This window comes from Mastigoproctus giganteus, chromosome 2, assembly GCF_048544385.1.
Source record: "Mastigoproctus giganteus isolate SK-2022 chromosome 2, ASM4854438v1, whole genome shotgun sequence".
NCBI lineage: Eukaryota > Metazoa > Arthropoda > Arachnida > Uropygi > Thelyphonidae > Mastigoproctus > Mastigoproctus giganteus.
The window spans coordinates 248,457,703-248,469,890 of record NC_143576.1 but is presented as its reverse complement, the minus strand read 5'-3'; the positions used below and the strand labels follow the sequence as shown (position 1 = coordinate 248,469,890).

Here is a 12,188-nt window from a genome sequence, read left to right as displayed (position 1 = left end):
ACAATGCCAGTAAGTTAACATTTATTCTCTCTCTCCTTCCTGTTTCCATGGTTCTTTATTTTTAGGAGAACTTGGAACAAAAACATAAAACACGCACACTGCTTGACAACTTTATTAGATACACTAATTCCTCTCTTTAGGCTACTTAAATATAATTAATTAAACAGCCAAAATAGCAGGCAAAGGCTTGGGGTGAATGTTGTTTGAATGGTAAAAACAGGTGTGGATAAACAGTCTAATGTTACAATGGATTTTGGAGTGGAAAGAGGGAGTTGACATTCCCTAGAACTTATCACGTACAAAATTCCTGGTTACTGTAAATATTCTCTGTCACTAGATAGCAAAAGTGACTCGCTGGTTAAAGTACACGCGCTATTTTTACACCAGGATTCCATATTCCATTTGAATATTCTAAATATGAGCTTGTTACATTAACCCACCAGATGGAATTCTGAACGTATTTTTGTTGCCTTTCCGTGGCATCATTGAAACTGGAATTTTCTGTAAAATATATTTCTTTATTTCCTCCTAAATTTTCATAAAAATTGAAAGATAAGTATTTCATTTCTTCTGTGATTAATATAATAAGCAAATAGTAATAATCCATGATTTATATATTTAGAAAGCAGATAACAAAATGTGTTTATCAAAATGCAACTTCATATGCGCAAACCCAAAACGTTTCATTTCAGCGCTTCTGCCATATTGCACATTGATTCCCGCAATTAGCGCACGGAAAAAAGCAATATCCAGTGCTTCAGCAAATATTTGGTATATGAATAGTCTGTGATCTGTATGAAAAAAGAAATAATTGGCAAATTTCTATATGCCCGATTTTAGTGAAATTTTGTATGGCTCTAGAAATCTTTCTTAAAGAACCAAATGTAAATTTTCATGAAAATCTTTCGAGCAGTCCAGTTATCACAAGCGGACGGACAGAAATCACGAAGAAAGTAAGCAGCACTTTAAGCATATCATATACAATAGACACAGACATACAACCTGTTTTCAAAATGTCATCACGAAGTACGATAAATGCAGTTGATGATCGGGTTTTTCATATAAGGACACATACGTAACAAGGCGAGCAAACAGTAAAAGTAAGAAATGAAAGCCTAGTTTCCTGAAAGATTCGTAACAGTTTATCATTTAGGGGAGAGGAGTAAAAAGTAGTTCGGGATGAAAAAGACTTTTGGGTTATGATACAATATGTATGAAATTTATCATGCAGTAGAAAGGCAAGTCACATCTAGCAAAAAGACAGAAGACAGAGTTCCACAGAGGATTACTTTCCAAAGTAACCGAACTGAACACATTCCACCTTCTTGTATTATTTACCTATCGAATGATAATAATCATGACGAAAGGCTCTCTGTGGTAGGCGACCAAATCATGATTTGGTTGATATACTGGTTGCCGATCCTTAAGAATCGTGGGCTGCAACAACCTTGCGATCATTCAAAGTATCCCTCCGAGTTGTTATAAGAAAGGCTTCAGTTATACAAATTGCAGCATCTGGAGACTAGGCACCTGCGAGGTGATCAGATTGAGCTGTTTACTGGTTTCAAAGAATTGAGCAAGCTCAATGATGACGGCATTCTTCATGCTCAGATTACGCACACGAGGAATACAAATTCAAACTGAGGAAGGATGGTTTCAGGACAGATATGCATAAATTTGCCAGTGGGTAGTTGATCGTTGGAACAAACTTCCATCTGCTCTGTAGAAGTGGGTAGTCTGAATAAATTCAGACTCGACTACCACTTCTACCTTCTTGCATCACCATTTGCCACTACTAATACTAAATACTAATCGTTTAGAGATTTGACGTGAAGTTTCAGAGGCCAATGAGGAATCTTGAAAATAAAAATCGCTCAACACCCTGAACGCCCAACCTATCTCTCACCACCCAACCTATTAAAAACACAATGCTCGACAATATTAACAGAACAAAACGTTCTTCATGAATATTTTATTTGAGCAGTGTCGTCAACGGCACCATTCACAATAAATAAGAATCCTGGATTAGTTTGGACTGTTCATAATTTCGCGCTAAGGCTACTTAGGCCAAGAGAGGTCAGCATATCGTGTCTGGTGTCTCTACATATTCAAAGTTTTCCTGTTCTACGGAACCAATAATCCGAACTGAGTTTTTGTTAGATAAAAGAAGTCTTAGGCTGGATTAGTTATGTGTTTAAGGTGTCTATGCAACTAAGGCTATAAGGTGTCAGTATATTGTGTCTGTAATTGAGTGTATTCTTCGGTTGGTTTGCTGTTGCTAAACGAAAAACTTCAGTTTTCCGAAAAAACAAACTACCCTCGCCTGACACAGACTAACTCAATCAAAAAATAGTCCATAAAAGAGTTCCTCAAGTCACTGATAGAATTCGACCTCGGATCTGCAGAAGGATGAAACAACTGGGCTACTCAGGAGGACGGCAAAAGAAAGAAAGAAGTCTATAAATGTTTCTCTTCATTATCATTTAATAGCAGAAATTAGACTTGCAGAAGTCTGCTAAGTCCACTGAAGTTGTAGAAGAGACACTGATTCAGCAGTTTTTCAAAAATAAAAAACATGGTTGAACAATATTATCTTACCAGGTATCAACTCGCCATGACCTACTAACAAACAAAACTATAGAAAAATTATAATACTGCTTCGAAGACGTTTGACCTTAATTTTAGACGGAATGAAACCAAGACATAATCAACAATTCTTGATAATAATCGCTTTTGCCCAGATCAGGAAGTCTAATTGGATAAGCATATGTCTTAAGTAAAAAGTGACATCCACAGAGTCCTTGTATCGAAGGACATAAGTTAGTAAGCAGGAAATTATTTTGAAACTTGGGACTCAGGGTTTCCATTGAAGCAATCAGATATTCTGGTAGTTTTATTCAAAGTTGTTCACTACAGACCTCATTATCACATAGATGATTCATAAAGACAAATTATGGTTATTAAAAGCATTAATTTTAGTATTTTATCTGATAGTAACGTTTAACAGTAGACGCTCTCCTCCCCCTTATAGGGCTGATCCAGCTCCCTCAGAATTTTGCCTTTCTTGGACATTTAAACAGCATCTGAAAGGTATCGATATCGTTGAAAATAATGATTATATGTTTCATTTCCTCCATCTATTGCACTTCCAGTGGAGTCTTGTGATGTCTATGAGATTTTTTTGCTTTCATTAAAACGCAAATGCTTTTTCAACCTATTAATTCACTGTCTGTTGTAATCATTATACTATTCCGGTTACATTAATTCGTACCTAGAATTTTCACTTGCTTTACATATTCAGGTACACGACTGGCATCCCTGTTGCTACGCAACTGCGTTTGGCTATAACCTTGACAGTGAACACGATAACACCATTTGCAACAGTTAGGCAGGTATTTCCTGTAGATTTTAGCGAACCTCCACATCTAAAAACCGGTTCGCCCTTTTAATGAACATTACCACTTTCACGAGATCCAATAGCAGCAGTGTTTACAATAGAAGAGCAAATAATAGTTTTGATGGTGACGCGTACCGAATCGTAATACACAACTGTCCATCGCATTAACATGCTCGTATTTAGCAATGAAGTATTTTTAAGGAGTTATTTTATTTATTTTATTATTTTTTTGTTTCTTTCAGCACATCCAGTGATTCTGTTCACAATATTTATTATAAATTGGACATGTTTCTCAATATTCATGAATATTTAAAGAAAAAGAATTATCATGAAATGTCTGATTGAAAATTTGAATATTAAACTGAATTAAAATTTCGTTCTTTCGTCTCTTTCCAATCTTTAATTTTACTTTCAAATGAAAGATACAACGAACACAGTCACACACCGTCTGGCATCTTTCATATTGTGGAGTTATACTTTATACCTCATAACTGGGTTGTGAGGTATAAAGTATAACACGAGGGTACCTGCCCATTCATCGAAGAGGGGGCCAACAAGCCTCGAAACGGTGCCGTATGCGGGAGCTTTATGCTGCCAAAGTTACCTAGAATAGGTAACAACAGTCTTTCCTAACGGGGAAGCGTTGCCTATTCGAGGGATTTATGAGTGAGGAGTAACTGCCCCTTTCCTCTTTCGAAGGTATTTCTTCTTCTTCCTCTCCTACTAGCCCTTTCCTCAATTTTTTTTTGCTTTCCTAAGTCTAAATAGGGACAGATGTGGATAACACAGCCTTTATCCCATACCTTTTTGCAAACAGTGCCGTCTGGGTGGTGGTATCCGCTGAGAATAAGTAACATTAGTCTTCTCTACTGGCGAAGTGTTGCTTATTCGCGGTAGTGCAATATCAGGCAACTCGTTGTGAAGGCGTTCAAAATATGAGATGTCACAAAAAAATGCTACTTCGGTGATTTACTACGAACAAAAATGATGCTTTGCACAACTTTTTCATCCAGAAGACAAATAGAAAGAAAGGGAAAAAAGACAAAGGGGGAAGAAAGAAAAAATAACGGGGTATTGAGAAAGAGAGGAAAAGAGAGACGGAGAAAAATAAGAGGGGAAAACACCAAAAGAGAAAGAAGGAAAGAAATATAAATATACAAAGAGAGAAAAGGGTAAAAGAAGAAATGAGGATACTTTTACGAAGCGAGAAAGACCAAGGAAGAATATAAAGAAGAGAAAAATAGGGGAAGGAATAAAAGCAAATGGAGAAATGAACAAGAAACAAATAGAAAGAGAGGGGGGCATAAAAACAGAAAGAAAGAATTATAAAGATTAAGAAAGGGAAAGAAGAGAGGAGAAGGATAAAGATAGATGGAAAAATATGAAAAAGAAACAAAAAAAAAACATAAAAGAGAAAGAAAGAAATAAAGATGCAGAGAAAGACTAAGAAAGGAAGAAAGAAAGAAAAAAAAGGAGACGGGGGAGGGTAAAGATAGATGGAGAAATATGAAAAAGAAACAAACAGAAAGAGGAAACATAAAAAGAGAAAGAAAGAAATAAAGATGCAGAAAGAGAAAGAAGAGAGGGGAAGGATAAAGATAGATGGAGAAATATTAAAATAGAGGAGAACATAAAAAGAGAAAGAAAGAAAGAAAGAAAGAAATATAAAGATGCAGAGAGAGAAACACAAAGAAATAAAAAAGAGAAAAAAGAAAGGGGAAGGGTAAAGATAGATGGAGAAATATGAAAAAAAAAAGCAGAGGGGAAACATACAAAGAGAAAGAAAGATATATAAAGTGCAAAGAGATAGAAGAGTAAAAAGGGAAAAAAAATGAGGATACTTTTATGAATAGTATACATATAAAAATATTTAATATAAAAAATAATATAAAACAAGGAAGAACATAAAAAAAGAGAAAAAAGGCGAGGGATAGTGAAAGAAAGAAAAATAGACAGAGCAAAACGGGGGGAGAGAGAGAGAGAGAGAGAGAGAGAGAGAGAGAGAGAGAGAGAGAGAGAGAGAGAGAGAGAGAGAGAGAGAGAGAGAGAGAGAGAAAGATGAATATCAAAGACTAAGAAAGAAAGAAATATAGAGATGCACGAGAAAGCAACAGAGCGAAAAAAAAGGAAGGGGAAAAGAGTAATAAGACAAAGAAAGTGAGAAAATGGGAAACAAAAACAGTGAGAGAAGAAAGAGAAAAGAGGGGGGGGGAAGAAAACAGAGAGAGGAAAAATAAAGAGTTAGAAAGGAGGAGAGACTAAGATAGTAAAAGTATTCCACTGTATTATCCAAGTGCATTGCAGATTGTGCTCTTTTCGGCCAAAGTAAATAAAAAATAAAAAATCCATAATTCGACATCCATAATGTGACGATGTTCGGAAGTTTCATTTCACCGCTCCCCTCATCTTGCACGTGCAACGAAGTTATTGCCCCGTTTACATACATGGCGCCACGATAACTCGACCACTTATCGGTGCAGCCGTCGACGGGGTCGCGCACCCTAGTGAGAAAACGAGTCCAGGGCTGCGCACATGCGCTAATCGGACCTGTTTTTAATATCTACGCGATAATCGAAATGGTTCAACCCGAACAGCAAACACACGTGCAACAACAAAGTTTCATTCACAAAATTCGTCGAGACCAGGTAGAGGACACGCTCGCGTTCGCACTGCACCGCAATCCGCTTGTCAAAAGTGTGCCTTCCATCTTTCTATAGTATCAGACCTTGTACCTCTTACACCAATGTTTGTCATGATCGATGGTTATATAACGCACGGGTTGCAAGTTTATTTCCACACACAAAAAGATGCTGGATGCAAACGCGCATCTGTTCCAAAAATATCCCAACCACAGAACATCTGTTGGGAAAGAACTCAGCAGATATGACCAGAATATGTTTCCTGTGTGTGAAATGAAGGGAAGAAGGAGGGAGTTCAAAACGGAAGTTTGGGGCTTCTTAGGATTCATATCCTTGACCGACTAAGCCGTCGTGTACTAATAACAGCGCTGCCAACACGGCTAGCAGTGGTTCGCGATAAAGAATATCTGTTGTCGTACGGGATTACAAAGTCTACGTTCTGCGTGCGCACACAAGTACGCATGTTCCATTGATTAAATACGTTGCTTTGAATCCGTTCTTATCGTGACTCTCCCTCAGCGAATTGAAGAATTTTTTTTTTGCTGTAAAATCCATGGTAGCAGTTGCAATCAGCTTTTAGTTCCGAGATCTAATAATTACCATAGCTTATCAACTGGGTTTATCACTTGACCATCTAGAAACATTCGTCTTTTTAGTATTCCGGACTCGTGTCATCCACCAAGCGCCCAGAGACAACAAACACTCGTTTTAATATCGCGTTTGTACGAATGCCGAATTTGTATGCAATGAACGATATGTCCTAATTATGAAATTTTAACAGAAACAGAGCTCGCGTGCAATTAATAGATCCTCCAGAAAAATCAATAAACAGTTCCTCTTCAAAAACAGATTCAAAAAGCAGTTGTCACTATACTTTCTCACCAATCAAAATAAAGTAACAGACACCACACAAATATTTTTTTCTATCAACAAAATCGATCCTGTGGTGAAATCCCGGTACAAAGACACTCTCTTTATTGAGATGCTTCCCACGCTCCAATTTTATCTTCACTTAGCATGAATGAGCACAAATGAGTCTAGAGTCTACATGATTAAGCATATAACAGATGAGTTTCTACCGAGTCAGGTATCAAGCTTCATTCCAGCCTAAAAACATTGCAGATCAATGTACTCCATTAGTCATTCCTTATTTTTTCGTGTTAATAACGCACAAACAATTTTATTTTCATTTTCATTTGGAAAAACAACAAGAAAATCTGTGGTCCACCAAGGATATTACGCAAAATCTTTCATCCACCAAAGATATGACGTAAAAGAGACAGTTAATACCTAAGGAAAGTTTGTTAGTGTTCAATTTAAACAGTAAAAATTTGGAACAAGTTGTTGTCGTTGTTGGGTTTTAGGAGCATCAGCGGCTAAGGCCATATTGCTCCGTGTATACTGTCTCTAAATTGCGTGTGTTTTGAGGTGGGTTTTTCAATTTGCTGGACGAAAAACCCGTTTCCGGGAGAAAACACCCTCAGACCGACTAACTCGGCCACGCTGTGAAAAAGGCCCAAAAAATTTCCTCCCGTCATCGACGGGATTCGAACCAAAGCCTTTTTCATCTGGTGTGGGAGGACGACGATCCATCCAACTGTGCTACCCACGAGGGCTGGAACAAGTTAAAAAAGTCTTAGTATTAGCAGGGGGCTTTCCGACACACTTTCAGTACAGAGGTTAAGTGAAGGCTTAAGGTCAATAATTAAGCTCTTCTATCCTCCTTGTAAGGAAAGTTCTTACAAGTTCTTTAAAGTTCTTCAAAGTCTAAGAATTTGACTTTGAAGTCTAAGAATGCTTTGGTGTAGGGCCAAACAAATATTGTTCATTTGAAAGGATCAAGAACTACTACCATACGGTTTTACTACCTGCAATATAAAAAAAAAAAAAACATAGTTGGTAAAAACCGACTTACTTAACTTTATAATAATGTATATTCCCATTTCCATGCAATGTAAACAGGTGCCGAAGAAGGAACATGGTATCCTGTCTGATTTATACGGCCTCTGCTAGTAGGCAGAAGGCGATAAATAGGCTGCATTTGGAATATTGTAATCAGGTGTGAAGGTTGGCACCTAAAAGAAGACAACTTTTGAAAAGGTTTTAGAGAAGGGTCACCAGATTGGTGAAGCGTGCAAAGCGATGTACACATAAGAAACGGTTTAGAAGGTGAAGACTGGAAAGTTTGACAACTAGACATCTAAGGAAAGGTCCGATTGAGGTGTATAAGACACTGAAGAGGTTGAGTAGAATGAATGAGGTAGGTTTATCCTCCCCCGTAGATGAGACCCGAACCAGAATAGAAAAACAAAATCTCAGCTCTCATTAAGTTTACTTACTGGCAGCGAGTTGGCGAAAATTGGGATAAGTTTCCTCCCAACGTGCGGTGGGGTAGAGAGTCTAAGTGTAAGGCGAATTGGTTGATTACCTTGTGGGAATGGGAAGAATATGAATATTCTGTTTTATTTGAATTTTTCTAATTATTTTATTTATTTATTTATTTATTTATTTATTTTTGAAAAATACAGAAAAGTTCAGTCCCTTGCACTAGTCTGCTTTATTATTATAAAGTGCTTTACAATCCATTCATGCGAAACAGGCCCATGGCAAAACATCTGAAGAGGTCCCAAAATATGTAATTAGGACTTGCATCTTCATAGAAGGAAACGGCAAGGGACCCCAAGCCACAGCTTAATTTGGCTTATGCCTAAATACGACACTGGCAAGTGGACACCTGCATCCATATGTCTCCTTCATAGATGGAAGACTCGTCAGCAAAAGGTAGTATGAAGTTCATCGAGTAAATAAATATAGATTTTTAGAATTAATATTTTTTTTACCTGATTGCCTGGGTACTGATCCGTAATTGAGAATTCCAGCCGCCATTCCTACATCCATGCCATAGCTTGGCACCCTGGGAAGTTCTCTCGACAGACGAGTGCGGTCGTAACAAACGTTAAACACAGAAAAGCTTGTCAAATGGATCCAGACGGGATGGACGTATCGCACGAGTCAAAGAAGAGAAGAAAAAAACTGACCGAAGTTTACCAATCTACCACATACACGATGCGTTGTTGATAGTCTTCTCCGATGAGTCGTGCGTCAGTTCACTCACAGTAAAAACACAGCACGCGCACAACAGACACACGTGAGCACACCTTTCCTTCGGACGATGGAGGAGAACGATGCAATGCATATGAAATTCACCGAACGCGGCTGGAAACACCGCCCCTATACGACGGGCTAAAAATAGACGCCTCACACATACACACACACACGTACACTAGCGCTAATGCTCTTCCAAGAACCACCAGTCTGCCCTGCGACTTGCTAAGCTGTTGCCAATCGCCGCCGTCTCACGCCAGTAGCGCGAGCGCGCAAGCCTCCGATCAGAAAAGAGCCCGGTGTTGCGCAACCACGCGAATGGTAAAGACCTGGATAGGCGACGAAGATGGGAAGCTATCTTTAGAAGGAAGGTTATAAATACCCAGGTTTCTCATGGAGAGTAAGAACGTGGAAATGATATTGTAATTATCAGGAAACTATGGCAACCCTCTCGTAACAGCTATTTTTAACAATTCGCGCTTCATGTCCTTGTCCTCAGTCTAATTATTTCTATATATACTACACTTTGTGGGATTTTAGGCGCATCAGCAACTTAGTCCATATTGTGCTGTATGTAATATGTCCGTAAACGGCGTGTGTTCTGTGGTCTATTTGCTGTTTTCTGGGACCAACTAACTCAGCCACACTGTGAAAAAAGACCCATAAAAATTCCTCGGATTCATTGACGGAATTCGAACTGAGGTCTTTTCCACCTGGTATGGGAAGGACGGTGATTATACCAACTGTGATACCCAAGGGGGGCGTCTAATTTTTTATCGGTGGTCCGTCGGTCACTTCCTCGTGCCACCTCCCCACTTCTCATGCACTCTCTCAATGATCATTATGATCTCTCAAACCATTCGATTTTCTTAATTAATCGCACAATAAAATATTTTAAAAGCGTTTTCAATCACATCATGCCCTTATTAAAATTAAAATGCAAAGGGTAGGGTGTTTCTAAAGAAAAGCCACACCAGCGAAAATAATGGCATTGTACACTTCTGGAACACAGAAGGATCTTGAACATAGTTTTCTCTTCTTGGGTTGTGGACGTGTTCCATAATTTGGGACATTCCGTCGGCTCTCATAAACCATTGAAATGTCCCGAAACTCTGCTGCTACTGTCAGCTTTAATTTTTAAGCAGTTACTCAAAAACAGCACTACCAGTCCACGTTTATAAACTCACTAAGCAAAATATTAGAAACCTTTTGCATAGAATATTTAATGTTGGACTAATTAACGAGTTATTTCTATATAATGGGATACTAATTATGTTGTTGTTAGATTTGTTGGTGCAATGAATTTGGGGAGTACAATGTGTACAGAAAGGATAGACAGGAGAGGAAGGGAGGAGGTGTTATGCTGTTAATTAAGAAAAACATAAAATCAAAAGAAGTGCATACAGTTGATATAGATGAACAGTGCACTGTTGAGTCAGTTTGGTGTGACAATAAGCACTGCGAAAGCAAAAATAAGAGTAGGAGTGTGTTATAGGCCTAATGACTCCAATGAGTACAATTAACAATTGTACAGAGAAATAGAATGGGCTAGTAAATCGGAATGTCTTATAATGGGGGATTTTAACTTCCCAGATATTGACTGGAATTTGGGGGTTAGTCACTCACACATTAGTAAGACTTTTGTGGATTTATTGGATGATTGTTTTCTGCAGCTGCATGTTCGAGCGGCAACCAGAGAGGGTAACGGGTAATACTCTTGATCTGGTTATCAGCAGTGATCATTAGTGTATTAAGAATTTGCAGATAAAGAAACCACTAGGTGGCAGTGATCAGTGTATTGATGTGGGATTTACTTAAAGATATAATTACCATCCGGGGGAAAGAAAGGGGTTTTTGTTTCCGTAAAGGTGAGTACAGTGGTCTCAGACAGTTTTTAAATTCTGTACAGTGGGATCAACTGACAATGTTATTAACAGTAAATTCTAAGTGGGAAGCATTCAAGGAATTAATCGTGGATGCTACTAAACGTTTCATACCTATTAAGAAATATTGTTCAAGGTTTAGGCCTAAATGGTTATCAAATGAACTAATGAGACTCGTGACAGAGAAGAAAAATGCATGCGATGCATATAAATTATCAGGCAACACAGAAGCCTATGGCAGATATAAGCTAGTCTGTAATCAAGTCACAAAGGCAGATTACGAGAAATCTTTGGCAAAGGATGCTAAGAAAAACAGCAAGGATTTCTTTACTTATATAAACTCTAAAAGGAAGGGGATGAATCGGATTGGTCCACTTAATATCGATGGTTCGACTGTTGATGATCCTGCTCAGATAGCAAACAAACTGAATGAGTATTTTGCACCTACATTCACACATGAGGAGTTATTAAGGTTTGAAAATGGCAGAAGGTTATCAAATTGTAGCAGGGTGCTTAATGATTCTGTAATAACTGAGAGCAAAGTGGAGGAGAAATTGTTGAACTTAAACATAAGAAAGGCACCTGGGGTGGATGGGATCTATCCAATTATATTAAAGGAGGCGGCAAAGCAACTAAGCAAACCCTTAGTCATAATTATGAGAGAATCCTTGGTCAGGGGAGGTCCCCACGGACTGGAGATGTGCAAATGTATCCCCAATTCACAAAGAGGGATCGAAGGGTGACACGATTAATTACAGACCAGTTAGTTTAACTTCTGTTCCGGGTAAAATAATGGAGTCACTGGTTAAAGATGCATTGCAGGATCATCTAGACAAGACTGCAGCAATAATTCAGACACAGCATGGGTCTGTTAAGGGAAAGTCTAGTCTGACAAATTTGATAGGATATTATGATGTGGTTACAAAGGAACTGGACGCAAAAAATAATTTTGATATCATATATTTGGATTTCAGGAAAGCTTTTGATACTGTTGCGCATGGAAGACTATTGTACAAATTGGAGTAGAATGGTATTAAGGGTAAGTTGCTACAATGGATAAAAGGATCGTTGAGTGGGAGAAGACAGAGGGTGATAATTAATGGATGCTGCTCTTCATAGACTAATGTTATTAGTGGAGTCCCACAGGGTTCGGTGTTGGGTCCT

At 38.2% G+C, this 12,188-nt stretch overlaps 1 protein-coding gene across 4 annotated transcripts in view; it reads right to left on the bottom strand.

Moving 5' to 3' along the window:
* Positions 1-12,188, bottom strand: part of LOC150090364 (histone deacetylase 4-like) — a 449,332-nt gene that overhangs the window by 221,790 nt on the left and 215,354 nt on the right. Inside the window, exon 1 of one of the 4 annotated variants that reach the window (XM_090389834.1) lies at positions 8,877-9,303. The exons of 2 other annotated variants lie outside the window; for them this stretch is intronic. In XM_090389834.1, the coding sequence (XP_090245960.1) occupies positions 8,877-8,934 (58 nt within the window). In that variant the 5' untranslated portion in view covers positions 8,935-9,303. Of the gene's footprint in view, positions 1-8,876; positions 9,304-12,188 lie in introns of those variants that run through there. One more of the 4 variants, XM_090389831.1, reaches the window with a different exon arrangement.